At 33.8% G+C, this 27,876-nt stretch overlaps 1 protein-coding gene across 3 annotated transcripts; it reads right to left on the bottom strand.

Moving 5' to 3' along the window:
• Window positions 1–723: 723 nt before the first annotated feature.
• LOC107943239 (sister chromatid cohesion protein PDS5 homolog A) lies at window positions 724–26,500 on the bottom strand. Of its 3 annotated transcripts, none has more exons than XM_041113773.1 (31): window positions 26,203–26,500; window positions 25,541–25,774; window positions 25,271–25,452; window positions 24,223–24,343; window positions 23,232–23,453; window positions 22,837–23,053; window positions 22,586–22,731; window positions 22,351–22,508; window positions 22,132–22,281; window positions 22,014–22,062; window positions 21,377–21,565; window positions 20,426–20,605; window positions 19,734–19,873; window positions 19,305–19,431; window positions 17,926–18,066; window positions 17,752–17,817; window positions 16,590–16,726; window positions 5,687–5,804; window positions 5,290–5,421; window positions 5,003–5,199; window positions 4,750–4,897; window positions 4,505–4,642; window positions 4,356–4,427; window positions 3,422–3,832; window positions 3,204–3,271; window positions 3,068–3,119; window positions 2,564–2,650; window positions 2,022–2,065; window positions 1,491–1,582; window positions 1,276–1,346; window positions 724–1,089 (listed from the first exon to the last, which is right to left on the bottom strand). In XM_041113773.1, exons 1-31 carry the CDS (start codon window positions 26,296–26,298, stop codon window positions 1,057–1,059), a joined length of 4,218 nt encoding a protein of 1,405 aa, XP_040969707.1. In that variant the 5' UTR covers window positions 26,299–26,500; the 3' UTR covers window positions 724–1,056. The 3 variants fall into 3 exon arrangements, with proteins under 3 accessions (XP_040969707.1, XP_040969702.1, XP_040969709.1); XM_041113768.1 differs by having other exon boundaries at window positions 2,022–2,068; window positions 26,203–26,498; XM_041113775.1 differs by lacking the exon at window positions 2,564–2,650 and having other exon boundaries at window positions 2,022–2,068.
• Window positions 26,501–27,876: the final 1,376 nt, after the last annotated feature.

Genomic DNA, 27,876 nt, shown 5'->3' with positions numbered 1-27,876 from the left:
AATTTAGTGAAAAGCAATTGCATGCTCTTTCCAAATATTTTTTTTAAAGAAACATGATTGCTCTTCTCCCTCTTTTTAGGGAAAAGTGATAATATCGAAACAATTCAATTTTTAATAGTATCATAAAAATCGATTTTAGATTAATTTTTCTATCAAACTAGCAAATAATTAGAATAAAATAATGACAAGTCAAAATATGGATTGAGAAGGTTGAATTATTAAGTACTATAAATTAAATCAATTAATAAAAAAATACATAGAATAAATTGATTAGTGATTAAAATAAAGGAAATTGATTTTAAAATTGATAAGTACCTCAAATGACAATTACACAAAGATCAGACTAACAACTAAACCATTCTAAAAATTACTACAAGTGTCAACATTTTCCACTATTAAATATTAAAAAAACACGTGACAACCTTTTAAAATTGATTGTAGAAAAAAAAATTACACTACTAATACTAACACTAAAACAAGAAAATGTATATATTATAGTTATGTGGGTTAACAAAATATTATAACCATGTGTTGAGTAGTAGTTGCAGCTCTTTTATTAATCAAATATATACACTAAAACAATAATAAAACTTATATAAATAATTTGATAAGTATTAGACAAGTTTATAGATTCGCTCAATGTTCTTAAGTTCAACATTGTTCAAGATTGGAGACAGATGTCTTAATTCTGAAAAAAGCCAAAGTTCACATGTCTTAACTAACTTTGAAATATAAACTTTCGTATCATTTTCAATTTATGAAAATTACAAGATCAAAAGTTGGATGTTCTCAAGTTTCCACTGGCCTTCATCTTCTTGTATTTTAATTAATCAAGTATACCACAACCGAATTCCTTTAACAGAACCTCAAAAAACATGTATACCATAAAAATTAAAAGGATAATTACAGATGGTGACACTGATCCATTTTTACAGCTAATATATATATATATTATATAAAAACCAATTGGTAGCAAGGGATTACAGGCAAGAGTGAGTAAAATCACTAGCCATTTCATTTGCTCTTTCCTCAATAACTACACCTTCCGATTCCACTTTATACCTTCCTACTCCGTGTTCTTCTTGCAACCTAAAACAATCCAAAACAAAACCCAATCTTTTATTTGACAATAAATGTTGTGTGCAGTGAACAGTGCAGCCAATATTTTTGAAAATAAGGTAATATTTCCTTGGAATGAAAATACTAAGAAATGGTCTTTCAAGATTTCCTATATTAGAAAGAGAATGGAAGAAAATGTATAAATGGGGCACTTACAGCATCTTCATCTATATTCATAACTTCTGATACTGATGATGAATTTTTGGATCTCTCTTCCTTTTTCTTCTCTGGATCATAAAATTAAATAACGTTTCTATAAATTTAAAATATCACAAAAGCCCTTTAATGACCGACACATCTAAAGAACAGGCAAGAGTTGCAAAGGCGAAAAAGAAAAGGAAAATAGATAATAAATGCAACAGATAAATTACCTCTGCAAGGAACCTTACAATCCTCCATATTTAATTTTGTCTTAGACTCTTGCCTGGCATCACTTCTTAACTTATCAACTGTGTCTTTGACACTATTGAGACCAGAATGCAACAAAAGGAAAGCAGAAAACAGCAATGAGGAATAAAATCCATAAGTTTTGATTTGTATATCTATTATAGCTTCAATAGTTATTCAGCAAATAAAAGTCCTTCAGTAGTCGCAACATCTAGACAGTAAAAAAAAACAAGATAACTAACGAAGGCCACACACAAGATAAGTGTTAAATTATCTGGTTGCCTCAGGAAAATCAGAAACAAAGTTTAACGAAAGGAGAAAAGTAACAAAGTTGAGGCATTGCTAAACAACAGTAACAGTTGGGAGTACCAAATAACTAGATTGATTTGCATGATGAAGTATATAAACTTAACAAAAGGAAATGATACAAGCAATATGTCCAATACTAATTTCACGGAGGTGGAAAAAGCAAGATGCATATCATTATAGTTGATTTGTTTTACAGATCAACTCACCATTGCCGCAAATGCAAGGTGTTTTGCTTATCTGATGGTTGAACCTCCTTTCATGCAAAAAATGGACAGAACAAGATTAGTAGGATAAAGTCACAGAGAAAGACAAAAGTGATGCTGCAAAAATCATATGCTTGGATGGAAAATCATGTAGGCTTTGACAGCAATAAAGTCATCATATTTTGTGAACATTCTTTATTTTTGTTGCTGTTTCTAATTTTCAGGGATACAGGATTATTTTGCCAATAACTTCTTGGTTTGCTGGTAATCAGCCACGTAAGGCAGCCACCATATCCAGGTTCTACTGCAACACCTAGCCCTCCTCCCAAGTTGGCTAATTTGCCGTTAATTAATAGAGTCAGAATAATAGAATTTAGAACTAATTTGAGTTCTCTAGTCAGAGGCAAGAGCAAATCTAATTCTAACTAGACTGGCATATTTATGGGACCGGACACAATCCAATTCCTTTAGATCTTCAAAACACAAACTTATGGTTAAGTCAACAGTTCAAAGCTCAAAAGAAATATCGTAGCTTTCACACTTACCCTCGCCATCAAAGAACAGTTACTTATCGTCTCCCAGCTCTCACTGTCCAAGCATAATATTTCAACTTCCCCACTATCACATGTAATCTGTCAATTGCATGGAAACAAATTTAATCCAAAGAGTTGGATTGTTTTACCCTTAGCCAAGTGGAGTATGTCACTCATTCATTTGAGTTTCTTTCCTTTTTCTTTCTGTGTGTGGTGTGGAAGTTCGTTAATGCACTTATATATCACATTTTATAGCTAATTAAGAAAGTCAACAATAGTAAAACAAACTCTTTCAGAAAGAAAATATAAATAAACTGAAAAAACAAAATATGAGAATGAATATTCAATTCAAAATCAGGAAAACCTTATTACTTCTTGAAGACATTAGAGACAACCAAATAAATAAAATCAACAACTCCAGTTAAACTGAATTTCTCACATAGTTCCCAAGCAGCATCTAAAATTTATATTACAGAACAACTACTCCATTGACTAACAATATGTGCAAGCAGTTACCTTGTGAGTGTTGTTTTCTGGGTTAAAGTCATCCACGGTGCCGGAATAGAAACTGAAAAATAAAGATAAAACAAAATGAAACTAAAACCGGCATATATTGCAAAACTTGCAGAAAGACCTATTTCCTTTGACTTACCAACTATCAAAAGTAGACCATACTTTGATCCGCTGTCCAATTAATACCTCATTTCTGGTACCCGATTCCTGCTTAGTTAAAAAGAACTGTTAGTCATTGGTCAAATATATATACAGTTTGTATATGGATAGCAAAACACAAAAAAGCTAAACCTACAACTAATGGTCTCAGTTAGAGAAAGATACTACTTTTGAACTAAAAGGAGCATTGAACTTTACCTTGCAATTATTGGAAGCCCCAGCAGTGTGGCTTTTATCTGCAGCAACATTTCCGTCTGATGTGCTAGATCTTCCAACTTTCTGAGTTGAAACTTTTGATTCCATCTGAGAAGGTTTTTGAGTGAAAGAATGTGAAGAAAAGGACTTCCCTTTTTCCAAAGCTGATTCCGAACTGTTAGATGCACCATATTCCTGCTCATTAGAATCCTTATTGCGTGACCCAACAGATCCCAGTGCATCTGGAGAAACAGCACACCTTCCCCTACATCCCAAATTGACACCCTGCCTTGTAGATTTCTTATGCACTTGATCTGCCCCACGAGTTGAAAAATCTTCTTGCTTATGTGAAACCAAGATAAAACTGTCATCCTCATGACACTTGCGACCACGTTTACGAACAGAGCCAACTGGCTGAAACATAGATGCAATCAACAATCTCCAATTGAAATACTTGCTTGTGATTGTGTGTATGTGTGCATGCATGGGCATATGAATCAAGATAGTGAATACCGCATTGGTGGATACACTGTTTTTCTACTAGAACTGGTACCAATCTATTTCGCTATATTGTTTCGGATTTATCCACATTTTTGAAAAATATTTAATATATGTATATAGAAATTATTTACAAATATAAAATAAATGAGATTAAATAAATTTCTAATATAAAATATTCATCAATTATATAAAATACTCATCAATAAACTTCACAAATAAAAACCTGTCCTTCAACAAATTCAAGAAAACCAAGGGAAAAAACAGCATCTCATACATTAAAAACAAAGTCCATACAAAATCATTCCATACTAAACATATAAGATGAAAGTTCCATAAAAACCAATGTGGAATCAACTATCTTTGATATGAATGGCATTCAAATATAAAATTCATCAATATATTAATCATGGCAATCCTATATCAACTTCATACACACCAGAGAGATTTGAGACTTGAAAATGTGAACGACCCTCTCAACAAAAGTATGAGTAAAAGATTTCCAATTAGCCTGCATAGAAAAACTAAATTAGAATTCGGATAAAATATTTTACATTTAGAAAAGGAAACATGTCATTGGGAACTTGCCTCTTCATTTTGCATAGGAGTTATTTTATAAAGTGATGATGGAAGCAAAATCTTTTCAGGTCGGGGTAAAGAGGAGATGCCTTTCTGATAAAATGAATTTACACCAGAAATTCCAACATCAGCTAGAAAGTGCAACCTCTGCATTGTAAGAAATAGCCTTATTATTCACAAAGCACCTTGTTGCATTGAAACAAAAAACACTATTCACCCATAAAGGATTTCTATAAAATTAAAAAATATCTCACAGGTGTTCTCTGAACATCAATGGCATCCTTTGCTCTCTTAATAGCACGAAATATATAATACAAATAGAAAGCAGCAACGTTAACAATATCCATATCATCATCAACGTTATTAGAGCTGATTGATGTGTGTAAGAATAAAAGAAGTGGACTGCAAAAAGGAAAAAAAATTAAAATCATCAATGTTTGCAAATGGACCCATGTTCGGTTTGAGGTTAACCAAAATTCAGAACTTGACTTCTGAACAACATTTTACCTGCAAAATTGAGCATATATTGCTTCATCCTGACAACCCTCAGGTGGGAAGCCTTCATCATGTGCAAGCAGATGGATCAAGAATACCACCAAATACGCTGGGTAGTCCACAATTGACCCTCCCTGCACCATGGATGTTCGGCGTTTTTGAGCTTCTCTATTGTATTCCTTGATAAACTCCACCATGTATTTGAATGACTAGAAGAGCGAATCAGCTTGTATGAATTAGTAAAAAGAAAAGAATACAAATTATATTTGCAAGATATATTAAGAAAAAGAAATGCATACATGCTGTCGATCCTTGAAGCCATCAGCAGTAGCCAGAGTAAAAGCAGAAGCATATCTTATAGGTATAACTCGTTCCTTCAATAGCTTGTACGTTTTATCAAGAAATGATAACCTGACTGAAGAAGAATCATCCTGGAATAGGAGAGGAATAAGAGTAATTAACCAGAAATACAAGGATATAACTTAAAATGAACAATTACTAACAATTCCAGGAAAACTGAAAGCTGAGGTATGCAGGAAGAAACATGAAAAATGAAGGCACACTTTAAACAAAGTATATTTTTATCTTTTATTATTAAGCAAAAAAAGTTAAAATCAAAAGGCATGTTTTACATGGTTAGCAATAGGAGTTTGCAAGAAGTGCTTAGAATTCAAATTGCTAGATCAAACTACTTACCTTTCCCATCAAAATTGTGGGGCGAAAAATATCTGGAGATATATGTAGGTCCCATCTTCTAGAAAGTTGGAGGACAGATTTTGCAGCAGCCAATCTTATATAATCCCTATCACCTGCACTGCATTAGAACATAAAGCCAATGCCCAAGCAATGAGTAAAGGTTGCCAATATTCTCTGAAATGAAATAATCACATAAACTTTTGCACGTGAATCTTCATTTCTAAAATGTAAGCTACTCTTTCAAAGAAAAGACATCTCATACACTGTGATTGAGGAGTCAGATTAATTTCAAAAGAAAACTAATGCTTACATTGACAGAAGTAATTGCAAAATCCTCTGAATCTTGGTAAAAAATTAGCACAGCCAAGACTCTTTGTCGAATAATTGCTTTAATATACAATGTTAAACACGTCAGGAACATTCTTTTACTAAATCAAAATCCATGTCTTAAAACTTTTTGGAAAGAATAATGAAAAGAAAAATATTAGAAGATATATCAAAGCAGACACCCAATGTTTAGAACTTAAAAAGACTCTTGGAGGTCTCAAGTTATAATCAAGGGAAAGGGGACACAAAGAATGGAAGTGTGCTACCTCCCTTTGTGTAGCTCTGTCTGTCACTGTCTCCCTATATATTTATATATAGATGTCAAAGTGTAGAGCTGGAAATAGGTTAGGAAGATTAGTTCAAAATCCCTTAAATTGAGGGATTTGATTAGGATATTATTTCATTATGATTTACATTCCTATTTTTCCATTTGTAATACCCTATATGGTACCATGTATTGTGAAGGTAGATGAATAAGAATTTCAAAAATTTTCTCCTTATATTCTCTAACATGGTATCAAAGCTTTAGGTCATTTTTTGGATTCTTTTTTTGTTTTTTCCCTCCTATTTCAACCTTCATTGCTGCACTACAGTCCTGTTTCAGCCTTCATTGCTGTCACTATAGTAATATTTCCACTCGGGTTACATGGCTCTCCCTCCTTGAACAAAAATTTGATGTTAGCTTCGTTATACCTAATTTTCACTCAACGATTCAAAACCATCTTGGAGTTGGAATAAAAAGCTTTAGCACAGAAAATGTAAAGCTAATTTTGACCAAATTCTGTCACCATACTTCAAATCACAAAGCATTATACATGATTCATCATGTGTCAATACATCTTGGCAAAAAGAGGTAGCTGAGAGAAGAAATGAGCATTTACTCAACACTCTCCCATGCTTTGCTCTTTCAAGAGAATGTGTGTAAGTCTGATTTTGGGGAAACTATACTTAGTGCCACATAAGTGATAATTTTTTACATCTCTGTTGGTGTCACCTACGCAAAAAATACCTTTTTTTTTTATCCAAGTCCTATCTTAAAAGGAGACTTCAATGATGGAAGATAATATTTGAGTTCTTACTTCAATCCCTCGTTGAACATGCAAACCCTCTAAACCTATCACTTCCAAATCACCTAATTCTTGTATCGTTGAAATTGAGCCCTTTGAACTTATCACCTCTAAGTCTCCTAATCCTCATGTTGTTGAACTCAAGTCCTTTAAACCTCTCACTTTTGAGTCACCTAATTTTGTTTCTTAACCTATGTCATCTCACTTCCCAACTAGTGTTGCTCAAAATCTCCTATACTTTTCTCAAGTGTATTCAAGGAGAAAGATTGTTCTAGAACTTACACAAGTTCAAGAATCCAACTCAAGCTTTGTAAATGAAATCACAATAAGAGCTAACCCACTTTTACACAAAAATTGCTGAAAAACATATTGGCCCAACAAACGACGTTTACCTCCCTATTGCTGTTAGAAAAGGTAGTGAAGCATGCACTAAATGACCACTCTATCCACCACCTCACTAGGTCTCCATTAAGCACCTATAACCATCCCACAAAAAAATTCATTGTAAGTCTAAACATCATTACTATTCCTAACCCTGTTTTTGATGCATTGTTTCTATCAAATAAATAGAATGCCCTCTCATGTCCTTTATGAAATTATTCCCGAACATACACCTTTAGAGTACTCTACCCATAAGAAAATTCATGCGGTCAGCCTTTGTTCACATCTGTGCACAAAATAAAAGCAAATTGGTTCTAAAGTTAATCAAATGTATATTTCTTGAGTAGTCATCAAACCATACTAGTGCCCAATTTGAACCTAAGTCTTATCAATTTATCTAAGTCAATTCCAAACCCAGACATTATTTACCTCACTCAAGAGCCTATTTGATACGAGTCACAAAAGCCCAAATTCTTGAGGGCAAGGCCCAATAAGAAGATTCCAAGCCCAATCAAGAAATCCACCCATACTTAGTTGAAAATCAGGCCAAATTGTCAAAGTGGCCCAAGTTGTAAAGTTTTATTTTTATTTATTTATTTATTTTACTTAGTTTAAATGTTTATCCAAGAGTCCCAAATAAAAGACCCTTGGCCGAATTTCCATATTAAAATAATTAGGAGTTTTTTTTTAGTTTTAGTTTTAGTGTTCTAATTAAATTAGGAAAACATTTGAAAGGCCTATTTATATGGCTTGGCCAACCACCCTACATTATATGACAATTACATTGAAAATTTCAGATTTGATTTGAGTGAAAATTCTCTTTGAGTTCTTCAAGGATTTTCTCTTGAGTTTTCTTTAGAAGTTGTTTTAACAATCTTTTTGATTGTGGGAGCCATCTTCAACCTTCTTCTTGCCATTGATATTCTTTGGAGGGGAGATTAGAGCCGTTTGAAGGGAGTTGTGAGATCTTTCGGGATTTCAAGGCTTCTTAGGACTTATCTTTTAATTTCTTACTGTCAATTCTTTCTTTATTTCTACTTGTGCTGAATCATTATCTAATCTATTTTCTGTTCTTATTGTGTTTTCAGCCTTTTTCTATCTTAAGGAATCAGCCCAAAAATCCCCAATTTCTAGGGTTTTTCCATACTCTTTTTGGGTGAAATTAGATTGTCGAAATTTGGGGAAAACTATCTTGGTGTTCAATTGGGCAGAATCACAATCTCCTTGAGGGTTTCAAGAACCCTAACACTTATTTCTATTCTCAATTTGATTCTTTGCTGATTTGGGGATTTTATTTCAGATCTGAAAATTCAAAAATCTAATCTTTTAATTTTCTGTTTCGTTTCAGATCTAATTGTTTAGGGTTTTCGTAGGAGTTTCTCGTGACTTGGCAACTCGATCTTGGTCCGCGCGCAACCCCGTATCATTTGGTATCAGATTTTGGGCGTTTTGGGTGTTCTTGGTTGATTTCTAAACTGATCTCTATTTTTTAAATTACAAACAGCAGTTTTACCCAGAAAAATTTTCGAAAAAAATTTATTTGAGTGGGTAAACGTTTTCTGATTGATCTGAAATTTTACATACATATTTTTGGCACTGTTATTGAATATACAAAAATATTTCCCGCAAAAAAATAAGTCGAAAAAGTCAAAAAATTGAAAAAAGACGAAATCCAATAAAAAATTAAAAAAATATTCAGCGGGTTGAATTTGGTGCCCAAATTTTCCAGATCAAAAATTAAATATATAAGGACACTCCAGATTTAATTTCGTGATTTTTGGAGATCGGGAACACCTCGAACGAAGTTGTCAAGTTACTCCGCAGTTTTTCGGGTTTTCTGTTTTCAGCAATTTTTATTGATTCTTAGCTGTAGGTTTTCATTTGTTTACCTTTATTCTTCCTTTACGTTATCTAACACCTTCTTGTTTCTTGTGTTAGTAGGATTTAAACGTGTGCACAACTTCTTCCTCGGTGCAACACGAATCAATTGGTGTCTCGTCAGTTTTTGGCATCCTAGTGCAAATTAGGATTCTTTGGTAGTTTGGTTCACACTCTCTAATTGGTTGATATAAACTCTGATAAAGAACTCACAAGATTGAATTCGACCTCATTGAGAATTTGAATTTTCTTTTTGAGTGATTAATGGTGAGGTTTGCTAACTTTTATTTTTGAGTGTTGAGTGTTTATTTTTTACAGGTTTTGAAGATGTCTAAAGGTGATAATAATGATGCACTTATGAAAGTCCAACAACAGTTAGATGGACATACTGCTGCAATCACACAAATAAATGCTACACTTCAAGCATTGAATACTACTTTGAATGAGATACGAGTGAATCAAAAACATCAATATCGAGATCCAATTAAGGAAGATAGGGATAACCAACCCCAAAGGCGCGGCCCTCGACGTGTCACTAGAATGGATGATGATTTTCATGATCGTGGACAATCATCTTTGGCAAAACCAAGGAGCGAGCAGCAACGAGAACATCTCTTTCATACTCGCTGCCATGTACAAGGTAAGCTTTGTAGAGTTATTATTGATGGTGAAAGTTGCTCGAACATAGCCAGCACGACGATGGTGGAAAAGCTTTGCTTAACCACTACCAAGCATCCACAACCTTATCAACTACAAGGGCTTAGCAACGAAGGCCAATTTAGGGTCACTCAACAAGTGCGCATTGCCTTTTCTATCGGTAAGTATCAAGACGAAGTTGTGTGCGACGTAATGCCTATTCAAGCCTGCCATTTGTTGCTAGGAGAACCATGGCAACTGGATCGAAAAGTCACTCACGATGGTCGTACCAATAGGTATTCTTTCAAGCATCAAGGAAAGAAACTTACCTTAGTGCCGCTCACTCCGGAACAAGTCCATGAGGACCAAATCAAACTGAGAAATTCTGTTAAAACAAGTGAGGAAAAAGAAAAAGAGAATGAAAAAGAGCAAAAAGAGATTGAGAGTGAAAAGGAATGTGAAACAGAAAAGAAAATTGAAAAAGAAGTTGAAGAAAGAAGAGAAAATGAGTTAGAAAAAGAAACAAAAGAAAAAGACGAGGAAAGGCTAGTGAGGAATGTTTCCACTAACCAAGATATGAATTTTTCTTGTGTTGCTACTTTTCAGGTTCCCGAAAGATCGAAAGATAACTTTCAACTTCAATACCTCTCAAATGAAAGACGCTTTCATACGATCAACTTAAGCAAAGATGAAATCACACTACATGATCCCGAAGGTAAGCGAGGTAAGGAAATTTAGAAACCGAGTCCAGTGCAGATTTGAAAATTATTGATAAAACTTTTGGTGACTTAGTTCTTAAAAGATCCCCTCATTTTGATCCGATTAATTGTTACTCTTCGATTGTGGTTGATAAAGTCATTACGAAAAGAAGCGTGATTTGTTATTCTCTTGATTTACCTTGTGTAAAATCCTCGAATTTGTCCAAATCTGTTTTGGAGAATAAGGTAACGAAATTTTCCAAATTTGTTTTCAATTTATATTCGTGCCTTAAACAGTTTATGTGGTTGTACATGAAGTTTGAGTTCCATTTGACAAAGGTTAACTCAACAACGGAGATTCGACTACACTATGCCCCCGATGAACGAAGGTTTGTTTTAAATGAAAAAGGTAAAATCGACCCTTATTCTTTTGCTTATCGAGGTAAGATGCTTGAAACCTTTGAAACACTTTTGTACTCCTCGGATAGTGATAAAGATCGTGTTGATGAACACTTAGATCGAAACGTGCTTGACTGTCCTATTTTATTTATTGATGATCTATCTGTTTTGATGGTTGATAAAAAGATTCTTGTTTTTGATAATGCATGTGTGAGTGAATCTATAGACCGTCGATTAATGCATGGTATGATTATGCAACTCTGTGAACCATGTAAATCTTTTCAAATACCTACTTGTGACGATTATGTTTACCATTTGATTTATTACTCGCAATTTATTCATGGTTTGTGGGAACAATGTGAGACGACTGAATGCCTTAAAACATGTCCATCTTTGTTTCAAATATTTGACGAGGCAGTGTGGACTCAATTGCCATTAGTCCCGTTCGATAGAGGAAAGTCGAGTTCATTTGATTTTTCAGATTCGAGGACGAATCTTTTTGAGGAAGGGGGAATGATACGAGTCACAAAAGCCCAAATTCTTGAGGGCAAGGCCCAATAAGAAGATTCCAAGCCCAATCAAGAAATCCACCCATACTTAGTTGAAAATCAGGCCAAATTGTCAAAGTGGCCCAAGTTGTAAAGTTTTATTTTTATTTATTTATTTATTTTACTTAGTTTAAATGTTTATCCAAGAGTCCCAAATAAAAGACCCTTGGCCGAATTTCCATATTAAAATAATTAGGAGTTTTTTTTTAGTTTTAGTTTTAGTGTTCTAATTAAATTAGGAAAACATTGAAAGGCCTATTTATATGGCTTGGCCAACCACCCTACATTATATGACAATTACATTGAAAATTTCAGATTTGATTTGAGTGAAATTCTCTTTGAGTTCTTCAAGGATTTTCTCTTGAGTTTTCTTTAGAAGTTGTTTTAACAATCTTTTTGATTGTGGGAGCCATCTTCAACCTTCTTCTTGCCATTGATATTCTTTGGAGGGGAGATTAGAGCCGTTTGAAGGGAGTTGTGAGATCTTTCGGGATTTCAAGGCTTCTTAGGACTTATCTTTTAATTTCTTACTGTCAATTCTTTCTTTATTTCTACTTGTGCTGAATCATTATCTAATCTATTTTCTGTTCTTATTGTGTTTTCAGCCTTTTTCTATCTTAAGGAATCAGCCCAAAAATCCCCAATTTCTAGGGTTTTTCCATACTCTTTTTGGGTGAAATTAGATTGTCGAAATTTGGGGAAAACTATCTTGGTGTTCAATTGGGCAGAATCACAATCTCCTTGAGGGTTTCAAGAACCCTAACACTTATTTCTATTCTCAATTTGATTCTTTGCTGATTTGGGGATTTTATTTCAGATCTGAAAATTCAAAAATCTAATCTTTTAATTTTCTGTTTCGTTTCAGATCTAATTGTTTAGGGTTTTCGTAGGAGTTTCTCGTGACTTGGCAACTCGATCTTGGTCCGCGCGCAACCCCGTATCACTATTCCAAACCATACTCTAGTGTCTATTCTGGAAGACCAAAACCTCCGTACAAACAAGAGATATTTGGCCCAAACCATGAATCTAATGATTAGATTCAAGAATCACCAGGTAACATTGTTTTATCTTTTCCTAAGGATAGAACAATAACATTAAGGAATGGGAAACGGGCTTGTACAGAACATGCAATTCACAAATTTGTCTCATAGGCAAAGTTGTCACCAAATCACTTTGCCTTTGTAAGCAATCTTGACAAAGTGCGGATACTTAGTACAATACATGAGGCACTTGAATTCCCTAAAAAGAAGGCAATTGTCATCAAAGAACTACAAGCTTTTGAGAAAAATGGAACCCGAAAAATAGATCTACTTGGAAGGATAGCAAGAAGTAAAAGGATCTTCACTGTGAAGAAATGTTGATGGGAGTACAAATCAATTGAAAGCCAAATTAGCTGCAAAGGGATTTACTCAATCGTATGGGATCAATTATCAAGACATTTGCTCGAATAACAAAACCAAACATGGTAGAGTGTCCCTCTCCCTTGCTGCAAATCTTGGCTGGCTCTTCTATCAACTTGATGTGAAAAATGTTTTTCTCAACGAAGCTTTTGAAGAGGAAGTTTATATGAAGATACCGCCAAGTATCAATGAAGAACATAAGAGTTCTTTCCCCGTTTTTTAGGTTTTCCAACTGGTACTAAGTCAGTCCATGAACGATTCAACTGAAGAAATATAGATGAAGTTTATAGAATTCTGAAGTACTTCCAAAGAACAACCAGTTGTGGACTATTCTCAAAAAACTAAGAGATATGGACTATAATGATGCTGATTAGGCAAGGTCTACTAAGATTAAAGGTCAATACCTAGTTATTGCAAGCAATTGTTTCTCATAGTAACTCCATGGCGGAATTTTGAGCATTAAATCACGAGATCTGTGAAGGAATTTGGCTACAAAAGATTGTAAATTGAGCTACAGGTTTCAACCACTATCTCTACAAGTGTGCTGTGAAAATCATGTGATTCTCAATATAGCAAAAAGCTTTGCACATCATGATTGAACCAAGCACATCAAGATAGATAAGCATTTTATCAAAGAAAAAACTGAAACAGAAATATATCACTAGAGTACATTCGGAATTTGGCTACAAAAGATTGTAAATTGAGCTACAGGTTTCAACCACTATCTCTACAAGTGTGCTGTGACAATCATGTGATTCTCAATATAGCAAAAAGCTTTGCACATCATGATTGAACCAAGCACATCAAGATAGATAAGCATTTTATCAAAGAAAAAATTGAAACAGAAATATATCGCTAGAGTACATTCCCACAAGAAAGCAAGCTATAGATACCCTAACAAAAGCACTTATCAAGAAAACATTTGAGGAAATAAATTCCAAGCTTGGATTGAGCAACATCTACATACCTAGCTTGAAGAGGAGGGTTGAAATTTGAGAATATGATTTACTCAAAAACTAGTTTAAGTGAAAGAAACATTTCATTTTGTTTCTTGATTTTCTATCCAACCACAAATGAATTTTCATGTCCAGCTTTTCATCCTTTAGTTTGTTTCCTACTTTATCTCAGAGATGGTTTCCTATTCTTAAAAGATTATTAGCTATGAAGTTGTTGTATTTCTCTAGTTTCTTCAATCAAAATAATCAAAATTTCATTATCCAGAATCTTCAGTAATTCTATGAAATAGTTATTTAATCACATTTTGAGCTAAACACAAGCTAAGCTCTAGACTTTTACGTTTAATTTTATTATTTTTTAGTTGAGTGTATTTCCTTTAGATTTTCTTTCCCTAATTGTTTCTATTTTACTTTAGCAAATACCTAAATGTGGCTTCTATAGTAGGATCAGAAATCAAGTCAAAGGAGATCAAATGTTGAGTTTACAAGATAGAAGAGTCTAACATTTCGCGTGGTTGGAGCCTAAACACTCAGAGACAAAGTTGCAATAAAAAGAGCAAAACTAAGGAATCGAGAAAATTTAATAAGGAAAATGTCCAAAATAAGCATTGTAGGGCACCACGTGCATTTCAACACCTCATCACTATAATTTTTGTGTCAAAGGCAACAGTGCCCAATGATGTCTTTTTCAGCAAGGTTTCCAAATTTAAAAAAGTTTTGTGATTCCTACATTAACAAGACTTTAACCTTTTATTTTTAAGACCTCTTAGGTTTATTTTAGAAATAGTTAAGCATGTTTAGTTTCAAAAGGAGAAGCCAAACAAAGTTGCAAGAATCTAAAGAGAATTAGCAATTTGGTGATTCAAGCATGACAACCTTCTATTTCTCTCTTCTCTTTTTTATTTCTTTTGTATTGTGATATGCGCCTTGGCGTAAGATCTAGTCACAGGTCTAGACAGGAAAGAATTCTTGCTTCGACCTATGGTTACTCAAAAGGCAGATTCGTCCTTGACTGAACCCCCTCTCAAAATAACGTTTCTTTTGATAGAATAATTGCTTACCTCTTTATTTCATATTGGCAGCCTTTTATAGACTGTTAGTAACAAAGGAAAGAGTCCTAATTGACATAAAATAGAATTCCTAACTTAGAGTTTATGAAGGAAACAAAAACCTAATATAGTAAAACTAAAACTCTTAGTAAAACCTGATATAATAAATAAATAAAACTAAATACTCCTATTGCAATTAAAGCGTCCATAACATATTGTTGATGACAGTGGACTCCTTTGCTTTGAGTTTTATTTATTCTTCAAGAACTAAATTAGTTTTCTAGAATTACAATGGATCTTGACTTTTATTTGTAATACTTGATTTCTTTTCTTTATGAATTTGAGATCTGTCTAATTTGATATTCATAAATCTAAATTGATTATTCATCCTTTCAGACTGATTTGGGAATTCTAGGTGAAGCTTGGAAAAAATAATATGAGACAAAAATTAAACATAGCATCAAGACATTTAATTAATTTCATGATTGATTTGTTGATAGAATAAACATGCCTATTAACCTTATGCAATCAAAATTACAATCCATTTCTAACCCTTCATTCTAATGTTAATTCCCCTAGACATTTAGCAAGTTAGGAGTATAGGTTTAATTGCAACTCAAAATTACGTATAAATTACATTAGAACTCTAGATTGACTTCTCCATTAATTAGGAGAAAGATTGAGGGATTACAAACTTTGAGTGATGTTTCAAGTGAAGTTGTGATCCTACATTTTCTTTACTTTATTTGTTAATTAACTTTTTATTTTAGAATTCCAGTTCTTAGTAAGATTTAGGTTCTAATCCTTGCGGGAACAATGGTAAATGCTACAACACCAGTTAGACCTTACTTTAGGCTAATTTATATTTGTCTATTCAAATAAATGAACAAATTAGACAACAAGCCAAGACTGAATGTAGGTAAGTTCTAGCGAATTTGGGTTTATGAACAATCTTATTTGTTATATAAATCATAGAAGGGTTCTTTTATATTCACTAATAAGCCAAGTGCAAAAGTCCCATTTAAGGCTCATTAACCAAATCAAACTCTAATAGAACAATCATAGATTTTTGAAGCTAGGCTAATTGGTCCTATGTAAAAGTGGTCAGATGGGATCTAACTCATAAACAATATTACTCCTTACTCTCCACCACACATAAAGACTTAAAATGCCACTCTATCCCTACCTCGTAATTAGCAGGACCAAACACCCTCCCACAACATAAATACATTTTCTATCTCTCCTTTTCTTTTCCATCTCAATAAGTCCATAAGTGGTATTCCAAAAGGGCAATGATTGCTTTTAATCAAGGTAGAATAATTTTCTCCCTAATTCTCTCCAAACTACTCACTGAAGATTTGCTTTTCTCACTTTCTAATTACAAATTATTACTAAGTAGGACAGAAAACTGCTTGCAGGGACCTTCACATTTAAAGTATACTTTCAAATCATAAGAGTTATAATCTATTTCCAACAACGAAGGTCAAGAACTATGAAGAGATGAAGTAAAGATTATTCCAAGTGGAGGTAAGGCAATAGACAATGTACATCTTTTAGAACGCACCATGAGATGATATCATCAAGCACATCCTCTTTCTGGAGCATCTTCAACAAAGTGCCCAACAATGAATTAATTGGTCTACTGATCTGAGACCCTCGATGGGGCAAAAAACTCTTGACAAGCATCTTAAGCCCATAAATCTGCAAAGGATTGTCATCAAACTAAATTAGCCATAAAGACCTACCAGCCAGTGAAATAATATCTCCTAAGTTCATAATATAATTGTTGTAGCTTCCTTTCAAAATCTAAAAAACTATATTGGAGCACCTGAAGCTTAAAATATAAGCCATTGAATCAGAAGTTACTTATTTCTACAGTCTCTTGGTTCTTTCAAACAAGAAAAAAAATATCTAAATTCTCTAGAAATAATCTGGATAGGAACAATCAAAAATGTTCTTCACAAGACCATCATATCTCAAGATCACAGTGACTCAGAATTTAAGAGTTAAAGCAGTTTAGCACAAGTGGCAGTTTACTTAAAGAAGCCGTTGACCAACAAAATGACATATCAGCTAATCTGCAAGGTAAAAGTTAAAGTTAGAATGCCAGACTTGCACTCATCCCTAACAGCCCTATTGAACTTTTTATCCATGCCAACCACACGAATTTGAAGGACTTAACATACTTAAAAAGTTAATTCACTATTTAGAGAAAAGTGCTACAGTAGCATTATATCCTTCAAAACCCAGGAAAAAAATTCTCTCTTTGCAATATTATAAGTATGATTAATATAATGTTTTGGAATCCATCATTGCTGCTTCAGAGAAATACTAAAAAAACGAATGAATTGTTTAATGATCTCAACTTGCTAATAATTTGTAAATTGAGGAAAACCCTTGTAATAAACAGTAGACAACTAAAGGAATCACTATCACCATTATTGCCTTAACAAAACTCACCCACAACTCCTCCCAGTAATAATTTTCTTGTATTATGAGACATGATAAGAATACATTGTTTGGTCTGCAAGCTGAACCTAAGTTGCTCTCAGTCATTTGATCACCATTTAATTGAATACTCCCTCAAATTTGCATTAAATCAGTTTATGCCAATGCTGTAGTTCAAAGATAAATTTTATTATTAAAACATCAAACTCCACTCTAGCGGAAATCAACATATATAATTATTATGACTTTACATAGGAAAGCTCCCTCTTGACACTAACCTTTAATTTGCAAGTAGTACAACCGGAGCTATCCTCAGTGACTGAAGGATCATCCAATGACTTTGCCTTCAGAGATTAAATTTCAAATTAGTCAGCACATAACAACTACCAAAAGCAAATTAGATGCTCCAGCCACTAAATTCTAGGAAGACAAAGTAAGCAGAAATCAGATACCTGAAAAATCTTTTTATACACATATTGCGTGATTTCTTTATCGTGATGTTCAAAAGTTGAAACAGAATATTGAGCTATACATCCCAATGACTGCAAAACAGTTGCAGTATTCCGCCCACGATGTAGAGAATCCACAAGTTCCTGAACTTGAACAGATAAAATATTGTCATGGTCATCAAAAGGGCCCTGAAACACATCAGTCAGTGCTTTGAAAATATAGCCATTTTTCTCTTTTGTTATAAAAAAAATTTGCAATACACAGGTTTTTTTTTTTAAATCACCACAGGCAACCCTCTTCAGCCTTGAAAAGCATACAAATTATGTACAACTACAGACCAAAATTACAATCAGGCTTCAACTCTAGGTTGGCACTTCTGTCAAATGCTTTAGTTAAGGACAGATACCAACCTAATTGAAGACCTCCTAAACTATATTGCTAACTTGACTTACTCTCATGACCATATAAAAAGGTGGTAGATGACATTGAAAATGAAAGTAACCAAGGGGAGTGACCGGTAATTGAAATAAAATTTAGCTGCCCTTTGGACTTTTTATCCACTAAAAGACAACAAAACATTAAAATTTATGATCCCACCTCCCATTTCGACATTTGAAGTGTATTTGGATGGGCATTCGGAGAAGAGATTCATTTCAATCAAGGTTTCCAGAAGTCAATAAATAAATTTACTTGTTTAGGTATAAATAAAAGATTTTCAAAATTTAGAAGGAATTTCGAGAAGGGATTAGGGACAGTTCCAACATGAGAGGTTTTCAAATCTCCTCCAAATATCCTCACTTTAGGCCTCATGGTCCACTATAAAATGCAAAACTAAGACATATCTTTTTATTTAACCTGAATATATATTTTTTATTTTTATATTGTAATAATATCTATCCATTTTTACAAATCTAGCAATACTCATTGCAAATTTTTTTTTTATAGTATCATTTTTCATTTACAATTTTTTTATCTCATGAAATTCCAATCGCCTAAATTTCCTTCTAAGCAATATTTATTCAAAGAAACAATTACAAATGCTAGCATTTTGAAATGATGCATTTTAAAATGTCTTCATTTAAAAATTCTTCAAAGTTTTAATATTTTCCATCCAAATGCGCTAAAGACAACAACATTCAACTTCCATTTAACTGATGTTTACAAATGCGGCTCACTAAATTAGCAATTAACAAAAAGCAGTTAGAGGCCAAATCTTTCAGGTTACTGATATGAGTGTACAAGTTTCTAAATTTAAAATAAAGATGTTGTGTCTATTTCTTGTTTTCCTTTTTCACATCTTCTTCACCTGGTGTGCCAGGCACACATCCTCTTTTTCCGTTTATAAGGATATAGTAAATAAATAAAATTGAGATAAGCACACCTCACATAATTCTGAGAAAACGTAAGGCTCAGATACATCTATTAGTGAAGCAATTGCAGAAACAGCATATTTCGACTGAGGGCGAGTTCCCTCAAGACAGATCTTCTTCAAAACAGGGTAAAAATCACTGCATGTGAAGGACATAGATAAGGAAAAAAGTGAAAACATGTTGCATAGAACCCAACAAAAATTTTTAAGGATGATTAGAATGTCAGCACAACAACTCAAGAAACTTGCAACCTCCTAAACTAGTTTCACATCAGCTTGCTGTTTAGAGAATTTAAATAATAATAAATTGTTGACGAATGTTAAATCCCTATTTCAGACTACAGATTGTATTTAAGGTTGTGAAATTCAAAACACATCTTTCTATCAGAGTTCTAACACAAATATCAAGTGCAAAGCTCTGAAAAAAAAGGTAGAAAGTACCTAAATTTAACAGAGATATGAGGTCCTGCTTTCACTAAAACTTGAATGATCTTATCATGAATCAGATACTTCTCTTCAAACAACAGGCATAACTCAAGTTCTGAACCCCTCATGAGTGAAGGGAAATTGCTGATGATAACCTGTATCGCGTAAATGTAATTTAAGAAAATTTGAAATCTATAAAAAATCAATCAAATTCATGTTCATGCAGGACATAGGCTTTTTTAATTACCAAACACCACTATAATAAAAAGCAATTCAAAAATTAATTTTCTATCATGGCAATACTTGTCTGTCCAAAATTCACTCTTTGACATTTCTCCTTAAGAAGTACCTTCAAGATTAAGTTTAGAAAAAAGTCCAGTGTTTCACTTACTGACTGATGTTATTACTGAATAGAAAATCTTTGATTGTGAATTTATAATCATAAAATGTAGAGGAAACAAAGTAGATAGCTAGAGTCAAAACAAGAAAGACAAGAAAGTCTTGTAGCAACATCATTACTATTTCTGCAAATAAACTTAAACAGAAAATTACAAGTAACCATTACTAGCGTCGCATATTCCAATTAAAAAATAAAGTTCTACTTGAGCATGATGATGCATGCTAAACTTCTGAGTGCAGCTCCCCTTTTAAAATGAAGAAAAAAAAAAGAACACCATCGAGGTTCAATTAGAAGCAATTGTTCTTACCAGAAGTAGCTCAATAGAAAAGGCTTCCAAATGATTGCTTTCCAAACCACCACTGGAGATAAGATTGAGAATGCAACTGACATGCTCGGAGTCAAATATATTAAACAAGCATTTTGAGCAGAGCAACTGCAAAAACTCATAGTGTGGATGTTTATTCCCTATCACTTTAAGGAATTTATCCTGAAAAGGATAGGTAAAATTTGGGTCAAGTTATAGAGAAGATTAAAGAACAAGAAATACAAAGGGGAAAACAAGGGAATATAACATTTTATACTTAACATTAAATGTTTAAGCAAGTTTGACAACATGTTCATCAACAAAAACAAGTCAAACCTTCCTATTAACCACAAAACAAGTAATCACATGCATGCAGCACCCAACGGCATATGACTCGGAATACTCTGATGATTAAACTTAAACTGATCCATTTAAATCCCACGCTTCTACCCTAATTAGCATTTTTTTTTTTTAAATTCTAGTACTGAAAACAAAATATGACAAAAGAATGGGTCAAAACAAGGGCCAATTTCTGTTTTAAGTATGTCATACAACGCATCAACATGGGCTTCTTCAACTGCAAAAATAGACCTCGACACAGAAAGGAAAAGATACCAAACAGAAACCAACTAAGCTCTACCACAATCAGAAAATTGGGTGGAGAAATCCAGCTTCAAATTTTTCACATCTTTGTTTTTCGATAGTCATTCAGGTGCTTCTTACTATATCACATGCCCAAAAGACGTTTTAAAGCAAATACTTCTTAAGTATCATTTACTGTGTTGTCAATCCGGTTACTTTATGTAGGTAGTATTGTAGAATCATCTAAACATGTGGAAACCGAACCTGACAACCTTATTACACCATGCAAAAAGATGCAAAAGTACCCAAAGAAAACATGTGATTTTGGAGTCTTTATTAAGTAAACTACAAGGAACAAGAAAAACAACGCACTCTTATGGCCATGGCACTTTTAAGGGTCACTTCATCCAATAACTGACCCAGTGAAGAGAAAATTTTGTTGTCCTTCATTTGACTCAACTTATCAAAGCACTCTTCAGCTTTGGATGGATCTGGGAATGAAGCTGACATTTTCACAAAAGAGCTTCTCAACTTCTTCCGCATATCCTCTGAATTAATCTCCTGCAATAAGAATTTATCAGATCTATTAATCAAACCAAGCAAACAGTAACTTGGAAGAACAAAATTGTGTCACACACACACACCCAAAAAAATAATAATAATAAAACACATGCATTAATTATATATACCAATTATAATGATGTCATGGAAAGGGAAACGAAATAACATCAATAAGAAAGTATTCTGCATGCGTGCATGCATAAATCTTGACTCTGGAATGTTTACATGCATTTCAAGGAAAGAAATGAATGGCAGAAAGCGAAAGCCATGACCAATAATAATGCACACTACAGTAAATATTTGGATAGGTAATGGTTGCAACATAAATGCAAATATCAAGTAATACATAGGCCTTTTTCAATTAGAAAGCAATAGTCGTAGGAGAGCTGATACATAAAGCCCTCAAAGAAACATTACAACTTTCCAGAAAGCAGTGCAAGCAATCTACCTTCTCTTTCCGTCGTAGGACCAAATAATTCCGCATTTCAGTTTGCAACCTGAAAGCATAAAGAGATGGTAATAAAGCATATGCCACCATCACTCAAGCAGTAATTTAATATAAATACCTTTTTTTCTGAGATAAAATAGCACTGAGGGCTTTCACATGCGAAGGGCTGAAAAGAGAAAACAAGTGGATCCAGTGCCTTGTCCTCTCTTCGACAGGAAGGAGAATAGGAAACAAATCCTCCGCAATAACAAGTTCAATGTTTTGGGACCTAAACATCAAATTTCACATTATGAGAGACAAGTTTTGATTTCTTTAGCCCAAGTGCAAATATGCTTACCTAAATTCTTTGCAATCTTTATCGTAGCAAAGCATCAACACTTTGCAAGGAATCTGCTCAAAGCGATCACATATTGTGATGTGCCCTTCTGCACACTTGTTACAATAATCTCGATATACTTCCATCACTTTCTGCAAGGTTTTCTTTCTAACAGAAATCTGCACAAGAATGGAAAATGAGTGGTACACAGCTTTAGGAACATAATAATCACACCAATATCCTAAAACAAGCTTACCTTCTTATCCCTAAGTCTCTCTGTAAACTCAGATACGAATTCATGTGAAGTATATTTAAGGTTAGACCTAGCAATATCACAGGCAACAATCACTGCCTGCATTCTCACTTTATCATCAAAGTCCAGCAGTCTATCTTTAATGGCAGCTGTTGAGATCGCAAGTCAGAGATAGAAAATAAGTATCAGATTTGAAGGCCATGAAAAAAAAGACATGCACAATAACCAAGGTAACTAGTTATGGAATTGCTTACGGAGAAGTTCAAGAGATTCTATCCCTGAGGGATTGGCCAAGCAACAAGCTTTAGCACATTGTAGAGCAGCAACTCTAACTTCTGAAGATTTATCGGCAAATCTTTTCAAAAATTCTAAATAAAGAGCATGGTATCTTTGTGCAACACGGTATTCGGGACGTAATAGAAGTTTTCCAATTAAATTAACAGCTTTTATTCGCACATCAACTTGATCAGTCTGTAGATAGACAATGTTATTTCAACAATAATTAGAAATAATTTTCGAAGTTAAATAGATTAGAGCATAAGAAACATTTTGTAGGGAAACAATGTAACAAGAGATCATAATACTAAATCCAAACAATTTAAGCAATATGTATAACAAATAGAGCCAGACCATTATGAGGATGATGTACCATTAATTCTTGGGTCAAACTAGGGATGATAGCATTAAGCATCTCAGGAGCACACAGAAAGATTTTTAACACAATTTCATGGTAGAATTCTTTGAGCTCGCTACCTACAGAATCTCTATCCAAGGAGCAAGATGTCAAAAACCCACAAACAAACGGCTGAAGCTTTTCTGCACAACTTTGGATAACAGAGGCAGCAAGCTGAGAAGCTGCGGAAGGTGCATCCTACATAACAGACACTAATGTAAACAAATATTCAAAATTTTCACTTTTACATGCATAAATGGAAAAATCTCATCTACCACAAGCTGCCGATAATCTACAATATGGTATTAGTATGATATATGGAAAATGGTCCACAACCATGCTACTGAAATAAACACTGATAAACAAAAAATTTCAGCTCTATTTGAATTGCAAAATAAATAATCACAGTATTCTTCTTAAGTAGTATATATGCAATACTTTGAAATTGAAAATGTACTACAATCAGAATAAGAGCAACCAGTATCAGAACGCACCATCAGTTGCAAATAAATTCTATGCATAATCATACACACAATGAAAAGGTGATGTCATTTTACAAAAACAGTAGCTCAATCCTAAAGATACCTTGAATCATCAAAATCTCAAACAAAATTAAAATCCCAACCTGGCGAGCATAAGCAACAGTCAAACTTCATGACATCTGATGAAAGATTAGAGTGTCTGACCTAACAATGTAAATAAGAGGTTTCTGACCTCTGCCACCAACAAATACATTGAAAGGATATTTTCACACATTCCCATGACAACAAATGACACAACTCCTACTTAAATGAGAAGGCATCTGGGAAATATCTAATGCATATCATATATATTGACAAATTAAATCAATATCAGTTCATATTGCCTCCTCCAACAATGCATAAACCCCTTTTTGGCTCAAAGTTCTGGTACACAAGTTAAATACAGTCTCGCTTGAACCAAAAAATAAAAGTCTGCCAGCACTCACCTTACTCTCCTGTATGAGATTTCCCAAAATTACATCCATTAGCTGGTGGGATACTTCCTCATTTAGGATATGAGTCATTATAGACAAGACATCATTGATTAAACTCTGTTGGTGGTGATCTCTGGGAATAAAGAGAAATGACATTTTACTATCACGGCATATACAAAATGGAAAGTCAAAACAGTAAGAGTAGTGAAGCAACAAACAAAGGGGTCGAAAGAAGAGGCTCACATGCAGAGGCAATAAATGCTCCACAGTATACAATGATTGCATTAAAAATAAAAGAATTTCAGAGGTAAAACATTTCACTAACATTCAACAAGGAGAGATAAACATGTAAAATTCAAAGTTATAATAAATTTAATGGAGGCTCTCAAATAAGTTAATAAAATCTGCATGGTGAGTAGTACATGAAAACGTTAACAAGTCAACTTGGGAGGCAAGTAGACAGTAACTTTTATCAAGCATATTTGTCATGACTTAAAAGATTAGTAGGAAAAACAGTAACATATTCTCAACTTTAACAAAAAGTTAGTCTCAATTCAGAGACACCTAAAACATGACAGATTAAAAAATATATAGGCCTTGTAGGTTAATCTTGTATGAAAAAGATCATACAGAAGGGACTAAGTTAATTTAAGGTACAATTGTTGATGCAAAATTCAAAGCTACAATAAATAATGGAGGCTCTAATGTCAGAAATAAGTTACCAAAATCTGACTGGCAAGTAGAACATAAAAAAGTTAACAGTTTACTTTAGAGGCAATGAGAACTTTTTTCAAGTATGTTTATCGTGAATTAAATGATTGGGAGGAAAAACTGTAACACTTTCTTAACTCTAGTTAAAGTCAGTTCCAATTCAGTGGCAAATACAACAAGATAGATTGAAAAATAAATACTCCTTGTAGGTTAATCTTGCACGAAAAGAGATCATACAAAAAAGATTAAGGTCATTCAAGACACAATATCTTACAATTTGTTTAATTAAAAAGAAAAGATAATTAATTACCATATAAATACAGGAAGTAAAGAGAGAAAAGAATCTGACCTCACAACAGAGAAGAAAGTCTTAAACATTTCAAGAATCAAATCATTGCAACCAATATCCAGCATTATCACACAACATTTACATCGAGCAATAGTCTCCAATATTTTAACCCTCCTTGAGAAGAATGCACTTGTAGTATCAGCAAGCTCCGAGAAAATACTGATAATGAGTTTAAAAATGTCCTGAAATGAAAGAGTTTGGGCTCTTGAGTGATAAAAAGGAGCGAAATGACAATGGTGTACAACAATACCAAAAAGAAAAAAATGTTACCCTAAGATGTTTATCTGCAAAGGGTGGTTGAGGTGCCAGGATCCGGAAAAACTCACTGACACAGATGGCCACCAAAAGTCTAACATCTTTATCAGTATGGTTAGGTAGACCATGCTTAACAATAGAATTCCTCAATGGCTTCGTGGCTGCCTCTAGTTCTCGCAACACTTGTGCCTTTGCAGCAACTTCTACCACAGAAGGCTGCTCTATTTGTGACAATGCGCTCACAACTTGCTGTGAAGAGAATTTTCAGCCACATGGAAGATCACACAAGTTTTTTTTTCCTCAAAAAAATTGAATTCTATCAAAGAAGCCCTCAGGAAAATACTTAATTACGAAATTTTAGAGGAAAAAAATAATTAGTAAATTTAACTAAATAAAGCATGATCTAAGACATTGAACTATAGAGCCAAATACACAATATATATATTCGATAGAATATTAAGACATATTCGACATTTTACTCATTCAAATTTCGAAGTAAATCCATGTTCGTGAGTAACAATTTAATCAACTATAAGAATATCAGCACCTAACCATTCGCTGTAAACACTCCATAATCAGTGGTATTAGACAGTCCTAGCGACTTTTTTGAGAAAATTTACTTTTCCTTTTTCCAGAGAGAAGAAGAAGAAGAAGACGAAGAAGAAACTTATGCTTACACGAAGAGATTTTACGAGGACATCTTTGTTAGGGCGAGCGAGCTGGCCGAGTTTGGCGCCGATTTCAGAGATGAGTTGCAATGTGGACTCTTCCATTTAGGGAGGAATGCTACAGAGAGGTTTGATAGGGAAAAAAATTAAGAAAAAGGTCAGTAGTGGCATGGAGGAGTAAGGATGTTGAGGGTTTCTTTTTGGGAGGGAGAATTTGAAGAAACGAGAAATGGATGCCTCGGTTTAAGAGGGGAGAATCCCGCCTTCTGAAGCGCGTGAACGTGACGCGCTCAGTCTAGGTGGTGACTGATAATGATGAGATCCGACGGCATTGAATGTATTGACTACGCCAGTGCCAGCCCAGCCAGCCCAGCCCAAGGTCCATACCTTTGTTCGTGGCCGGGTCAGATTGTGGCACCTTTGTTCGTATTCTTTTATTCAAGTTGGTCTCGGTTTATAAGCGATTCGATTATAGCGTATACACTACCGCAAATATATGTTACAAATTTGGTTCAATTGTAAAAATAGTCATTTATATTTGGTTAAATTTATATTTTAATCACTAATGGTTAATCTAATCATTAATAATTAATTTGTTACAATTAATCATTAATATTATTAATTTATAACATTTTAATTATTAAAATTTTACTCAACATTATAAATATTACAAAAATCTAATATAACACAAATTATGTCGTTAAATAGTGATGTGGATTTCATGTAATCTCCATTTAACACTTAAATTAATATATTAAAACAATAGATTTTTCTTTTTTATGCATGTGAGCCCTACCACTTTATTAATTTTTTTTGTCTCTCGTTTTTACGATTTTTCCATTTTTTTTTCTTCCCATTTTCTCTCTAACTTAAATGCTCCCTAGTCTCTGTAATGGCCAAACTCCAAACTCAAAATCCATCAACTCCGGCGTCGGGTCGTCATCACCGGTGGCCGGCGGAGCCCAAACTTCACCCTCTAAACTCGTTTTCTCATGATCTTTTTGCATATGTCTTCCATTTCATCAAATCGTCATGGATTTTTCTATATTTAAAATAAACGTAGCGAAATAATCTTCTATCACCATGTCGTCGTTGACCATTAGATTGGCTTGTTTATATAGTATGTTGCTCCTTTTATCGAGCTCGTCCTTTCTACCATTTGGGTTGGAAGATAAATGATCGAAGTGCCATGCATGGTAGATTTAAGATAAGTCTCCTCTTTTTTAATTTTTTCCTTTTACTTTATTTTGCTTTCTTTTTTTTATGGTCCTTTCATTGATTTGCAAGTCATTGTTTGAACAAAGGGGCTTAGCCTTTATTTTATTTTTTTAATTTGATTGTATTTATTGATTTTACGAATAATTGGTTTTGGGGCTAGTAATCGGATTGGGTCTATAAAAGGATTTACTGTGGTGGTGAGAATGGTTGAAGTGGGGCTTGGTGGTGGTTTGTTAGGTGTGATGGGTGAGCTAAAATGGTGAAGATGGTGGTGAGAGAGCTTAGATTTAGAGTCTAAGTGGTGTTTTTTTAAGGGAGAGGTGATTGTAAATGGTGGAATGGTGCTAACAGTTGAGAGTAGCTTAGGCTGATGATGGTTGTTGAGGGTCCGAGAGAGAGCTAAGGAAAATGTGATGGTGAGAGAGGTGAACCATGGTGAGATGGTTTGGGGTGGTAATGGCGGTG

The sequence above is a fragment of the Gossypium hirsutum genome, chromosome A01 (assembly GCF_007990345.1).
Source record: "Gossypium hirsutum isolate 1008001.06 chromosome A01, Gossypium_hirsutum_v2.1, whole genome shotgun sequence".
NCBI lineage: Eukaryota > Viridiplantae > Streptophyta > Magnoliopsida > Malvales > Malvaceae > Gossypium > Gossypium hirsutum.
Note: the sequence above shows the minus strand (reverse complement) of the source record. Positions and strands in the feature narration are given on the sequence as shown.